This window comes from Fusarium venenatum, assembly GCF_020744135.1.
Source record: "Fusarium venenatum strain MPI-CAGE-CH-0201 chromosome Unknown EDB82scaffold_1, whole genome shotgun sequence".
In the NCBI taxonomy this organism is placed as follows: Eukaryota; Fungi; Ascomycota; class Sordariomycetes; order Hypocreales; family Nectriaceae; genus Fusarium; species Fusarium venenatum.
In genome coordinates, this window is record NW_027072129.1 from 10,613,563 (window position 1) to 10,628,128 (window position 14,566).

At 47.2% G+C, this 14,566-nt stretch overlaps 3 protein-coding genes across 3 annotated transcripts; 2 read left to right on the forward strand and 1 right to left on the reverse strand.

The window, feature by feature from the left end:
• Window positions 1–2,782: 2,782 nt before the first annotated feature.
• EDB82DRAFT_112343 (uncharacterized protein) lies at window positions 2,783–3,644 on the reverse strand. Its single transcript, XM_065606976.1, has 2 exons — window positions 3,486–3,644; window positions 2,783–3,425 (listed from the first exon to the last, which is right to left on the reverse strand). Exon 2 carries the CDS (start codon window positions 3,358–3,360, stop codon window positions 3,019–3,021), a length of 342 nt encoding a protein of 113 aa, XP_065465974.1. The 5' UTR covers window positions 3,361–3,425; window positions 3,486–3,644; the 3' UTR covers window positions 2,783–3,018.
• A 528-nt stretch (window positions 3,645–4,172) lies between these two features.
• EDB82DRAFT_472926 (Redoxin) lies at window positions 4,173–4,943 on the forward strand (the record flags this gene model as incomplete). Its single annotated transcript, XM_025733443.1, has 4 exons — window positions 4,173–4,498; window positions 4,571–4,616; window positions 4,692–4,857; window positions 4,915–4,943. 4 exons carry the CDS (start codon window positions 4,173–4,175, stop codon window positions 4,941–4,943), a joined length of 567 nt encoding a protein of 188 aa, XP_025587714.1.
• A 7,889-nt stretch (window positions 4,944–12,832) lies between these two features.
• EDB82DRAFT_112395 (CCAAT-binding transcription factor (CBF-B/NF-YA) subunit B-domain-containing protein) lies at window positions 12,833–14,410 on the forward strand. Its single transcript, XM_025733432.2, has one exon. It carries the CDS (start codon window positions 13,260–13,262, stop codon window positions 14,175–14,177), a length of 918 nt encoding a protein of 305 aa, XP_025587713.1. The 5' UTR covers window positions 12,833–13,259; the 3' UTR covers window positions 14,178–14,410.
• The last annotated feature ends 156 nt before the right edge of the window (window positions 14,411–14,566 follow it).

Below are 14,566 nucleotides of genomic sequence, written 5' to 3' on the forward strand. Positions count from 1 at the left end.
CAGCGGAGGTCCGCCCGTGTGACTGTATGAGGTCATAATGTTCTTTAGCGAGAGAAAAGTGACTTGACTTTGATAGTGAAATGATGAGAATCACATCAGCTCCAGTGAAGACCCAATAATAGTAGTAGCAGTATGTAACCCCCAATTTTTAATTTTATATAAAAAAAACCAGAAAAAGAAAAAAGAGATTGAAGATCCTCAGTCCTCTCTGTGCGTCAATAATAAGGGTTCTTGGTCTGTTTCTATTGGTCCAGTCTAAATATCAACTTCCATTGTCTTGTTACCCTCAATTGTCAGCACACATCATACATATCGTCACATTCCAAGCGCGGCATGTCTCGCATCAAATTGTCTCTTTCTTTCCTTCTCTCCATGTACCTTTCTTCACTAATAACCAGCCCCAAGACCCATGTCTCTGGCGTGCTGTGCCTTTATTCCCTCTCTTTCCAGGTCCCCCTGTCTGCCATGTACATTCCCCTGTTCAATTCGCAAAGTACATCGAGTCCAAAGGTACTTACAAACAATGACCTGGTTGCTGGCTTCCCTGTAGAAAGTAAAAGCGTTGCGGGCTGCAATTGTTGTTTGGCCTGACTTAATAATTGTCGATCACCGGCAGAGAAACACGATGCAACGACAAACGGCTGCAGAGTTTTGAAGATCGCCATCTTGGGCGTTATCACAGCACATTAACCCCCTTGTCACAAGGCGATCGAGTTCTATTTTGTTCTTACCTTTCTTTTCTTTTTCCTTTGGCGAATGCGAGGCTCATGCTTGGCGGTTTGGATTATACGGTCTCATACCACAAGCCCATGCTACGATCGTCAATATCATGTCCTTCTCATATACTTCTGTGGCTCTCTTTTCGAAAAGTGGAAACCAAGGTTCGCATGGTATGTATGTATGTCAATGTTGGATAACCGACCATGACAAGTCATTCTCACGAAGCGAAAGGCTTTCTCTCCACATTGTGATCCTCGATACAACGCAAGCCATGGTCTTGCAATAACGGCAATGTCTTTCACTCTCAGGAAAGCATTGTTTCCCTCGAGTGGCTAAGCTGATACCAGATCTAGACAACGCCAGACCCTAACATTGGTGTTGATGGCTTGCATCGCTGGGTATTAGCCGTTGCTTCTACCAATCACTAGCCATCCTGGCTACATCACACATAAATGAATGCCAGACTCGAATCCCTCAACAGCCTTGGAGTCTGTGTCACGCATACATCAGTATGTATTTTAGAGCCTGACGCATTGCGTCTTCAACTCACTGTTCAGTCTGTCGGGTCCCAAGCCTCCAAGAAAAAGCAAGCAGGCGTCAAAGCGGGTGATAGAGTGCATGGAGCTAGTAGATGCACATCAGCATGCATCACCAGGTTGAGCCGGGGAATTGGAACCAACGTTCAAGACCCAGCCAACGTTCGTATCATCCAATAGTGTCCACTTGTACAATCACTCCTTGCTTGTCGGCTTGTATAGCTTGTCCACTTTTGGACTCATCAGTTCTAACCTCAGATCATTATCACCCTCTTTCATGTCAAGTCCAAGATACGAGCAATCCCATCAGAATCTAGAGAACACGTCCCCCACGTGCTTCTAACTGACGGCAATGACACCTTGATCTCGTGTTTGTGCCCCTGCATATACAAGAACAGTAAGCTGACTTGGCCCCAGGTCGTAAGCTCTTATATCAGCCTATGGGAGAATTGTGCCTGGCATGCGGCACAGACTCATCGATGCTATCATTTTACACATCAACTCCACTAACTGGAAGAATGGAACCATGTAGCCGACGACCGAAGACAATCCGAATACGCAAGGAGATCTGTTTTTTTGCTTCTTGACGTGATCGAACAAAGCACAGATGATGTGATTCTGCCAGTGTTTCCCCTACCAGACAGGGTTCCATACGTCGTCGGCCGATCGAATCCTTGATCAATCCTGAAACGAAGACCACTTTGTTCACGGGACGAGCCTAGTTTGTCTCCATTGCGTATCAAAATACATGCATCATTGCATGTGTGAGTGCAGCTCATCTCACGTTTATGTAACAACCCACACCCAGGCTCGGTTGGTTCCGGTATCAGATTGCTCAACCCTCAACATCGGCTTTGACGGCTGTCTCGACGTATGTTTATCGCATTATGCTTGTCTTATCCTTGTGTCTGACAAGGGCAGTTCAATCAATGCTGGTGATGTGTACCATGATGTATATGTGATGAACTATTAAAAACACCACACTTATGCTGAGCCTCTTGAAACGGTAGCGACTACGTGGGTCTGTTCTGTGACCAGATGGCATGAATGGCATTCAGGAGTACACAGACTGTTCCCCTTGCTAGCATGTGTGGCCAGTATATTAAACATTGGGTATTGTTATCGTTCTGGGGGTTCTGTGGTGATTGCTGCTCTATTTCTATTTATAAAAATCGCCAGAGCATCGTCAAATGTACCGAACGACTGATAGCAAGTCGCACGTTGCGCCGTCAAACCAGGCGTTTCCGGATTTCAAGTCATGCCTGCGACTTCGATTTCCTTACGCAGTAAATTCGTTGACGTCCTAAAGATTATTATCTGCGTGTGCCGCCAGTACTGATCTGCTTATATCACAGTTTTGGTACTGGTGATATAGCCATGGAGAAACTCAGCCGTCTGACTTGCGTTTCACTATAGTAGAGATCCCACAGTAGATGGTATCCTGAACTACAGTTTGATCCCGCCCACGTTCCTGGAAAACTCCCCTATCGTCAATATACCAATCGTCCGGTTCCTCCTCTATCAACAGATGATGTGTTCCCAGTAATTGGATAACGGCTGTTACCTAGCCGGCCGAGTCCTTAGGGGGCAGATCCTGGTCTTCGCCGTTTCGATATCCGTACGGAACTGGATCACTGCGGTTTCTACCTTGCGGCAGAGGGAAAAGACTCAGTAATTGATTGAAGGAGGTTTCATAGTCCTTCTTGTAGATGATGCCGATCACACACTCCGAGTCAAAATCCGGGTGATGGTCCAGGTTGTCCTATTCCTGGTTCACAAGCGTATATTGACCTGAGTCTGAGTTCTGAACGGGCATGAAAAAACGGCCGTGCATTCTAGTTTTGTGCGTTTGGATGAATATACCACTTGGTATGTCTCCTCTATCTCCTTCGTCGTTGTGACTGGCTCTGAAGTCAACAACATGAACCGCAAGGGAATGTCGAAACCAAGTAGGCAATGTGTATTTTAGTGTCCGAACTGTTGGCGACGAAATATTATTTGTTTCGTTCGGCTCGTTGGCGGTGTTCTGATGTTGGTCGTTTGCTGGGGCCAAAGGACGTTGGAGAGTCCAAGTTGAGTATTCTATGAGACTGGCAATATCCATGATCGCGGTTCCTGGAGAATTATCTCCGACGACTCGGTTCGTTATCGATGGTCAAGATTAGGGGCCTATACGTTGATGAGCTTGTGTTCCATGTATTTATAGATGTGGTAGCTTTATGAACTCACAATAAGGGCGGCTGGCTATCCAGTGCGCAATGGCATGCTCAACTTGGGAGAGGAAGAACACTTGAGGGCAGAGATCATTCTGGAAGGGGATTTTAATTCCCATGCTTAAGTTGCATCTCTATATTGATAGTGAATATGTTTAGTGACGGTTAATTATGCAGATTCAGAGGAATGGTAGCACACATAAATACCATTGTTTTAGTACCACCGGCATCGGCAGACACTTCAACGTATCTGCCTAGAATTGTATCAAGGCAGAACCTGTTTGTTTAGCATTCAACATATTTTACTGCTCACTGTGTCGGCTCCTCGGCTTGTTGGTGAAGAAAAGAGAAAATGTATTCAAAATATTTACCTACGTGTAAATAGTTCTAGATTCAACCAAATATTAAGTTTGTTGATAACAAAACTCAATCTGATAAAAGTTCAACGACGTCTTCATACCAAACTAATTCTCCCATTGACAACAACACATTTGGTGAGCTGGAGTTGCTTAACCAACCAAACATTTGTATCACTAATAGTGAGTGGAGCTCAGTCTGATGTCATTAAGCCTATTTAGTAGCTAAGCTCCCCCAAGCTTCGAGAGCTCCACCTCCGCCTCGAACCTCAAACCAGCAATTGCCGACTTGTACACACTCAACCCATACAATCCACCTCAATAATCGCCTCAATTCGCCTCTAGCCATGTCTTTCCGAGCTCCCCTCCGTCGATTCGCCTTCGCCAGGCCCTCTTCCTCTATCTCCGTCGCTGCCCGTGGCTTCCACTCGACCCCTCGTGCCTCCGTCCGGGTCGGCCAAGAGATCCCGAACACCGACGTCCTCCTCGAGGATTCGCCCGGAAACAAAGTTAACCTTGCTGAAGAGTTCAAGACATCCAACGGATACATCATTGGTGTCCCCGCCGCCTTTTCTGGCACATGCTCCAGCAAGCATGTCCCCTCATACATCAACCACCCCAAGCTCAAACAGGCTGGGCAGGTTTTTGTTGTCTCCGTCAACGACCCCTTTGTGTAAGTTTCGTTTCCCTCTACATTCTATTACATGCCCTAGTTAGTCCCACATGAAGCTAACTAGCCACGCAGCATGAAGGCCTGGAGCGACCAGCTTGACCCCGCAAAACAGACCGGAGTGAGTCAACATCCATGATATATACCAATTCACCTCATCAGAGCCTCTATACGTGCTTCTTCTAACACATACAAGATCCGATTCCTCGGTGACCCCACTGGTGAGTTCACCAAGGCCTTGGACCTCGGTTTCGAGGCATACGCTGTCTTCGGTGGCATGCGAGGCAAGCGATACGCTCTCAAGGTTGAGGATGGCAAGGTCAGTAAGGCCTACGTCGAGCCTGATAACACAGGAAGTGCTGGTAAGTGGTTTTTTCTTTGGTGGCTGTATCTTTCAAATGCTAATATACATTCACCAGTGTCCATGGCCGAGCAGGTTCTCGAATAGGAGCTATGACGATCATGCCCAGGCAGGCTGTGTTATCTGTGTCCTCTTATATGCATCCATCTACAGGAGGTTCCTCGGAATATCTAAGAATTTACGTTACGAGAGCACAAAGTAACGAACCTACCCGGACAATCTACTTGGTTCCATGGATCCGAGGTGCAGTGATCTCTTTGCATTTGCCATTGTGTAGTAACCACCAAATCTTGCCATTGAGATTCACACAGATTGCCACCACAACTAGTGCACGATCTTATTCATGTCACATGGTCTTCTTCTCTGTTGATCATTTGCCATGCACCAGCTTAAGCTCAGCGTTGGGTCAGTCGTCACCTTCATGTGATCTTTGCAGATGTCATGAGAGTTTTGTCTCATGCGCTTTCTCATACCCAACCTGTATCTCACATGATGCAAGATTGTCACTTGATCTTTCAGTCATCTATACGAACGAACTTACGCCTTCATGACAATCCTCTGCGTCGTGTATACAATCCAGAAACGAACACTGAGCCCGTATAATCATGGCGATATTGCTAAGCTCGTAAACACATATGGTCTACATATTTGTGGCATCAATCTAAATTCACCACCATTGAGGGCAAAACCCCCAGCCAGATCAAGTGTTGAAACTGTATACGCCTCCGTGAAGATTGTGGCGACATCTTTGTATCTACTTCTCGTAGAACTGTCAACCTTCTGAACTTGCCACAATAGTCGAGAAGTTTCTGCTTACGTGCTATTCGATTCGATTCGATGTACACCATGATTCACGAACTTACGCACAGGTTCTAAAGACGCACACTTTAGGGTAAATTGCAGATTCTACAAGAACTTGCTTGTTGCAAAGATGCCGAGTTTCAACCTGCATGCCTTGGCCAGTGTGCTATTCAGTGATAGCGAGAAGCATATAAATGTAGTGAGTCATTCATCCTATGGATATCACAGAATTAAAATCTTGACTACATTTGCGTAATCTGGTCTTCCTTGAACTCATTTCACTTATTTCCTATGTGAATAGCAAAGCAATAATGATAGAATGAGTCCAGCAAAGTGAGTGTTTTACAGATGTGTTGTACGGGAACTCTAAGCCTTTTAAGTTATGTTGCTTAATTCCAACTCTATCGTACGTGGTGTCTTTCGAATCATTAACCAGTTCCCCTTATTCTGAACAAAATTTGGCTTTACAACAACACGTTGTAAGTTCTGAAGCTGAAGGTTAATTTAAGTTCCGAAATACCCTGTACTAAAACGGCCTGGAAGATGTTTTTATCTTGACTACATTCACAGATACCTACCAAGGTGTAGGTTATTTTTATGACAAACCCCGAAAACTCATGAGCCGCTCAAGTACTCTAACAAGACAAGGTTGGGGTTAAAGATGAATAAATTGGGTAACAACACATCGTAGGCGTCCTTTACATCAATATGTAAAAGGCGTGCTGTAACAAAAACCACAGCACATACTATCCACTGACTCAACCAAAGTCAAATAGTGACTTTTGAGGAGTAAAGTAATTTCTGAGGGGGGAAAACGCCATCCCTAAACTACGGCAAAATTTTCCTTAATAGGAAACGAAGCTGGCTATGATTGATCATGCTCGCCAAATATCGTGTCAGGAGTGAAGGGACGATTGTTCACCCGATAGCCGAACGGATCCATTAAAAGACGGAAAAGAAGCAATACCTTGCCGAATAAATATGCAAGGCCCGGAATGATGATCGACGGGTCGCGCCGTCCAAGGGCCCCAAGCTCACAAGCGGAGAGAGGAGCCCATTGCTAAGGAGCTTCAACGGTGGCGGCGAATGAGAAACCATCGCAAGGGCTTCAGCTCATCACCTCAAATGAGCTGAAGCTACTAGACAGGGACGAAACAGAGACTAACAAAGGGCTTAGGCCAGGGGCAGGGACGCGTCTGGAACGCGATGCTGGGAGTAGCTTCATAGCAGTGGGCGAATTAAGCGCGCAACAAGGGCATTGGATGAAAATCAGAGGTAATTAATAGCGAATCAGAGTTGTGAGATGCTTGTGTCATGGCCCAATATGAGACGGTCATGTACTCCGAGCTTAGTTTCGGGAAAATAGTCGACTTTCGAATGGCCATTGTTGAAAATCAAGTCAAATCTGTCAAGGTTACGAATCATGCTACTGTGATAGTGGCGAGCCAAGGCCGACGTGACTAGCATCAAAACCTAGATGCAGAAATTGCGGCTGAGGTGATACCGGACATTACAATTGTGTCCAAGAGTGGCAATGTAAAACAAGCCAGGCCTCATCTCTATCCAAGACAAGGTGGTCGCACGTACATGTCATCACAACTTGAGCCTGAGGTTTTCTGATGAAGGTATGGTGTACCCATCCATACCTCAGGCAGGTCGATGCTGTACGTACTGAAGATGGGCTGATGTTTAAAGTCACCAACGTCAGGCATTGTAGTTGGGTTCCCACCGAGTACCTTGTGTCAAAGACTCGGACAACATCTGTCTGATCCGAACCCCCGAGGCAAACAGCCTAATGAGCTGCACATCTAAATTCAGCCTATCCATATTTGGTGTTATCTGTGCTGTTGCCAGTGTAGGTAGGTAGGTAGGTAGGTCGTCGTCTCAGAATAGTTACGACATGGCTGTCGAGGTTGGGTTGGTATACATGCCGACCTAGATCATAGGGCGGCTGCATGCATTGACGTTGGGAAATGGAATGATTGGGATGCAATCCATCATGGCACAGGTATCCCGTCATCTGCTACCTCGATGACCTGTTGCATAGTCTTGGGTGCTGTAGATTTCTTCCCATCTGAATGCCCAATGTAGATATACGTCGGGGCCAATCGGAATATTATCGATCCCTGGTACAAGCTGGTAACCAATCGATCCAGGTCGAAGCCTTAATTCTTTGTCAACAGAAGCACTATGTTCAAGCTTACAACAAACTCTCCTTCTATGTCAGAAATAACAATGAGAAGAGGAGGCGAGATGACGGATCTCTACCCAACCACACCATCATAATCCGCCCCAAGCCGCAAACCAAATTGTGACAACTGGCCAACCATGCGCATGCATCTAGTCATCCACGGGCCACAACCACCACCACTGCCAGCAGCAGAGGCAGCAGCAAGACATAAGGACACACACCACTCAAGCCCCCACCATCTGAGACGATGTGCGATACACGAAGAGGCAAGCAGGGCATGGTAGGTATAACGAGGTTGTGATATGGCCCTGCGCTCCTGTAATCCTGGATATTGCAGTGCAACAAACAAATGAATGCCCTGTATGAGATGAAGCACATCCGACAACACACTGAGCCACTGAGCTGAATATCTCCTGATAATTATTGGATTGTATGCAAATTGTTTTCTTTTGCGCTTGATATGATTGTTCTCAAACTCGGTGCTTCAGAATCCAATGTCATAGCATCAGTCTGGAAACAAAGCGACGTCAATTGAAGGTACGCGCCGCGTCCGTGTGCGACAGGGCACACAGAGCTCCTCGCCCACATGCGGACCTCTCGGCAGGTTATCCCGCATATTCCCATTGAGGTGCGACGACCGTGTTACCTGATGGCGATCCACAAAGCCAAGGATCATGGCCACTCACCGACTCCATAGGTCTTACGTACGAACGACCGACCTACTGCAGCCAGCATTAGCAGCTTTCCAGGACTGAACACATTGACGACAGGGCTTGACGGCAGTAACCTGAGAAGATGAAATGAATCAACACAACTGCCTCTGTCCTGCCAGAAATTTGGAACAGTCTCGTACCCTCGCACTCATCATGCATGGGTCTTTTTCGACGCGATCGAAGTTTGTTGCTCGCGTGGTAGTAGATATAGGCACTGTAACAGTCCAAGGAATTCTGCACGTGGACCATGGCGCAGTGGAGCTACACTTGAGGAACGAACAATTGACGCAGGATCTAAGCCAAGTTGATAATGAGCAATGAGGCTTGGAAATGTCTCTGATCTCCAATATGCGACCAGTAACGCGAAGGTCCAGATCGCCGGATTTATCTGTGAGCAAGTGCCGACAATAATACACCGATATTTGCCAATGATTTTGCCGGCCTCCATCCTTATAACTCGGCCATATTCTGGAATCGTAAAGCTTGTATGAAATATGGCTCCGATGTTGAATTTTAGGTGGCTTTTTGACAATACTGAGCACTGGAAGGAAATGTACTTTGTTCCAATTGATAGATAGCATTGTCGAATTCGATATGCAAAATGATCAAATATGGGCCCTGAATATGCCCATAGCCAGTCACCGCTCTTCGTATACCAAAATTGGCTACCTCTTTGGGAGCGCTGTCAAAAAACCTCAGCTCACTTCGAGTAAGATCTTGTGCTCTATTTTGTCACCATCAATGAAAGCTCGGGCTAATTTTAGCCCTTCCGGTTTGCCAACTCATCTATACACCATCCACGGATAATGATCGTCCGACAAGAGAGAGGGGTGGGAAAGCCTAGGCAAAAAGCAGGTGGATTGTGGTTGTGATACCTGTCGTCACCACAATTCACATCGTCCTGCTTACTACCCGAGAGCTCGCTTTTATGTGAAAAAGTACCTAGTAATAGTCATTGTGCAGATGGGTACGAAGAAGCTATTTGAAGGTGAAATTAGAAATGGAAAAAAGATAACATACATCTGTCTAGTGTAAATTTGATACGAGACCCAAAGGAATTGTGTTGTAGGAAGCAATGTTTTGGTTAAAGGATCCTACCACTTCAGCATCAGCAGTCTTCAGCTATCAATTCCTGGGTGGGGTACATGCTGTGTATCAGATAAGAAATTGTCTGAATTTATTGATAGCTGGAATAAGAAGAAGAAAATGTGTTTAATTTATTAAGTGAATGAGCATGATCAAGTGACCGTGAAATATTAAGCCCGAGCAGTTATTTAGTGTAAGTTTATCTATATCTACATAGTACTGAGCATAATGAAGATCTTGAAGTCGTTGCGCGTGAGAATTCTTGACGCCCGGACCTTCTATTCGTACTAGGTAGACGCCACTACCAGCCCCCTCTATATCAGCGTTTCACCCCTCCAGCAGGGGCTCCCCTACCCGAAAAAAAAAAGAGCTACCCGTTTAAACAGAAGGTTGCTGTAGTGGATGAAGCCGTTGCGTCATGGCCCGGAATATGGATTATCCAATCAAGGGCTGGATGTGGAATTTTACCCACAATTTGATTACTGTGGCCAGTCAAAAATTACTGAAGTAGTCTGGAGCCTGCCCCCTCAAATCATCTTCTCGCATTCCCTCGTCCTCCTCGCCGGCTTCACCAATCAATCCTTCTCCTCCCATCCACTCAATTCAGATTTGTCCCAGGCCTCTCATCGAAACATTAATTTGATTTGATCGAGCTGTGTCGCTAGGTACTATAATCTGCCTGGCCATTCACAATTCGCAATCAGTCTCGACTCTGGTCTTGATTGGATCACATCCGCGCAAACCGCCCGTTATCTAAAGGCAGTACAATAAACGCTCTGTTCACGCTGCCAGCTTTGAGCTTTGGTTGGCCAAAACTACGACAAGCTTCTGTGCCTGCGAGCTCTGAGTCTTGCGATTCGTTCAACACCTTGCAAATCACCTTAACAGGCAACACGACTGGAGCTACAGCTATTGTTCAAGCTTCATTCAGCCTTACAACCGCTGCATATCAACGTCAACTGCACCGCCTGAAAATTCAATATTGCGACTTGATCTTGAAGTCTCCTTCATTTGGCAACCACTTTATCACAGGTCGGCTTGTCATTTTTCACCCCCTGCCACCCAGCCCTCAGCTCAAACAAAACCTTACAACAAGCCCAAGCTGTTCTTACTTATACTATACCTCTCACCCTTCGTCAGATAACCTTCAAGCCCAACTCGGTGTATTTTGCCACAACATCTATACTTTTGCCTGAACCACGTATATCAGTGGCTATTGTTTCTTTGATCGATTGTTTTCTTTTACATTCGAACGTCACCTTTTTGGTCTTTTCACACAAGATCAAATACCAGACCAGACCAGACCAGACCGGTCGGTCTCTTTCTTTCCTCCTTCATTCACATTGGCCGTTTCCGGCCTGTATTGGAAACGTGAATCCCCCTACTTTCGGCTTGGGGATTCTCGGCTTCATATTAGTTTGGCTTGGCCTTGTTTCTAAAGCTGCCTGTCTGTCACCAAATTGCAAACACGAGCTAGCTACCAAGACTTGCCGCGCGACAAGACTAGCCATCGCTCGCCCGAGACAACCCACCCACCCCGGTTCGAATTAAACCCACCCTGCCCCGATAGCAAATCAGCACTCTGCCGCATTTCGCTTCGCCTTTTCAACTCACGACTTTGAAGCCTATCATCGTCGTCAGTATCGTCTTGCCTGTATTCATTGGCCGCATCGTCTATCACCTGACGGTTCTTGTCTGCGGATCCCGATTATACCCCAGATTCGAGCTATCTTGTTAATTGACTTTGAAAGGGACGTTGCACGATTAAGCTTGAGTGTGCTCAAGGCATCATATCAACGGCATACCCGCGTTCGTGTGCGCCTCAGCATCTCGCAGCACAAAAGGTACGTAGAGATTCAACTCTTGTCGCGCTCTCTGTCAACGTTGCACATTGTTTTCTTTCTCATCACTGGTAATTTCCCTTTTTTCTTTCTTTGCCCCGGTGCTGGTGGCCCTGCTCGTCCCTGAACAGTAAGCGCGTCGTGTCGCGGTGACTGTCAGATCGTGTCAGCATCGCATTGTTGCTACCACTTCATTTGGCAAAACGCGTCTTTTATTCGAAAAATAGCGCCCCAACGCGTGTGTTGTATGTCATCATTGATAGCTCGTGGTACATCGAGTATTCTGAGCTTTATTGTTGCACTTGAACTTAATTGACGTTACTTGCGCGTACTTAGACTGACAACATTAATAGCCGTTCAAGCGACCGTTGTCGTGCTCAGATAAACTTTCAACATGTATGTATTGCATGTTCCTACTCTATTGCTCTGCTTTCAACCTCATACTTTTTTTTTTTGTCTATCATGGTTTATTCATCTCAATGGACTTATCAGGTCCTTTTCTCCTTCGCCTTGTGTTCCACATAGCATTGTGTCTGGGCACTCTAGTTTCTACTCCTCCGTCATGAAACGTCGCAGTCGAGTGTCTGCTTCGTACTACGGCTGATGAAGTTGGGAAGTGTGATGCCCCCAGTCTTTTCTCTTTGCTATTACTCTTGCCTCACAAGCCTTGGCGTGCACAGCTGTGCTATACAAGTCTTCTCCCCTTCTGGCGAGCCAATACCCCGCTTCCAGACCCTGTTGCGAGGCGCAAACCGCAGTTGTCCAGAATCCCGGAAGAGAATAAGTCATGGCAGCCAATCATTTTGGCTGTCGCCCGCCCTTGCTTGATCAAAGCTCACATCGCATGCCTGGACGACGCCGTTTAAGGACTGTCGTCGATATCTGCATTGCAGACTGAACCGACGCCTCGCCGGTTTTGATACGTCTATGCAGGCAAGGCAGGTCAATGACATCAACCGCCGAGCCGGAGGTCTAGGCAAAGCCGCATTCTATCCCAGAGCCTCAAGTCTGCCCAACGAAGGAAGTATCCTGCTTTGAGGCCCCGAGAATCAATTCTTACATTACAGTCCATGCAGCTTTGAGCAAATGACTTGTGGGCTGGCTGGCTGGAAGGTGTGGGCCCATCTGTTGCTGCATATTCCGTCATGCATGAGACTCTGGGTTGCCAACGCATCAAGAGTGGCTTTCCAAACGCGCATCTGCACCTCAATCGTTCCCGCCCCCGTTTTTACGCCGTTCCTCTTACTCTAGCTTGACCTATATACACTTGAGCTAACGCCTATGGTTGGACAGATCTTTCAAGACAAGCAACCGACCAGCCAGCGCTGTCCTGTCGCTGTTATTTGTCCTGTGTTTGTTGGTATCCTTCAAACTCGACATTCTTGCTTGTGTGGCTGTGTAAATCGCCGTATTTACCTACCATAATCGAAAGCAGAACCAAGCCACAGCAACATCTACTCGGCTTGACCTGCCAGCTCACGTACGCGTGCCCAATTACTATATTGTGGCCGCTTGCAGAGAATCTTCGATTTGCTCCAATACGCCCGAGACAGTACCCAACCGAGAGATTGATTTCGAATATCGCACAGGAGTGATCAATTGCTGCGATCGAAGATATTCTTTTCCCCGTCTTCTTTAATTTGCACAAAGAGGGCATAGTATCACGCGTCAAGTATCAGGACAAACTAGTTGTTGATACTACGCGTGATACAGGGATAACGCGACGAGGACGCTTCCTCAACACTTGTCAACGAGACCGCACTAGAGGAGGATGGATTACGGCCAATATCAGCAACAAGGGCAAAACACAAACTCGGGTTACGCAAACTCAACTGCTGCCAACAACATCACATCACCAACGAACATCTCCCAGCACCCAGTGCAGTCGTCACCCATTATCTCTTCCCAACAGCAAGGTCAAACTCAAGGTCACAGCATGTATCAGCCACCGTACGGAGTACCGCAGCAGGGTATGCAGCAAGTTCATTATGGCATGAATGGTATACAGGCGGCCGCAATGGCGGCGACCGCTGCTGCCTCTGGTTCAAACTATGGCTACATGCCTGCGGATCCCAACATGCCTCAGAGCTCACCCCGCATGGGCGCCAATGCTAAGAAGGATGGACGCCAATCTCCTCGCATGAACAGCATGTCTCAATTACCTGGACGTAGAATGAGTCAGGTCACAAGCCCTGGCGTTCCTACTGCACCGATGATGACCCATGCCGGCACGCGTCCAGGCGTCGCACCACCGCAGATGCCGACCGCACAGATGCAACATCCGCAATCGCCTGACATGCCGGCCGCTAGCGGTGCAGAAGAATCGCCGCTATACGTGAACGCTAAGCAATTCCACCGTATTCTCAAGCGCCGCGTTGCCCGCCAAAAGCTCGAGGAACAACTGCGACTGACCTCCAAAGGACGCAAGCCATACCTTCACGAGTCACGACACAACCACGCTATGCGAAGGCCCCGTGGCCCTGGTGGTCGCTTTCTTACAGCCGAAGAAGTTGCGGCCATGGAACGCGATGGCGAGAAAGGTGCCGATGGAAAAGACAACTCTGCTGGAGAGAACTCAGGAAGTGCGGGAACAAAGCGCAAGTCTGAAGCCGGCTCGGCAACCTCGAATAAAAAAGCTAAGACGGACACAGCGAGCCCAGGGGACGAAGAAGATGAGGATGATGGTTAGTGTGGTGCTTGAGTGCATCCATGGCCCATTTTTGCTCCTTCCAACCCTTTGCGTTTTACGACGTCACGAAAGCACGATTCTTATTTCATTCTGCCGCTCTTCTGTTCCCTACGCGATCTCAAAGAACCTACGTGGTGCAAGGGGCTTTCTGTTATTCTGGTGAGCGTGTCTCCTACGGATCGTGTATGGTCATGGGCTTGACATGTCTTGACGGTCTATATGAACGCTGTTTCTGCCGCGCAACTTTGGACGGGACGTCTGTTTTTGAGTTTCATTAATAAAGCAAGCACTCGTCTGGCAACAGGCAGTTCATGTCTATTATCAGACTAGCGTGACTAGGGGATATTGGATGGGTAGAATGCACGACCGATACCCTACCTCGTTTTTTC

Coding starts and splice junctions, on each gene's coding strand:
- EDB82DRAFT_112343 (XM_065606976.1), bottom strand. CDS start 3,360: ATGGATATTGCCAGTCTCATAGAATACTCAACTTGGACTCTCCAACGT.
- EDB82DRAFT_112395 (XM_025733432.2), top strand. CDS start 13,260: ATGGATTACGGCCAATATCAGCAACAAGGGCAAAACACAAACTCGGGT.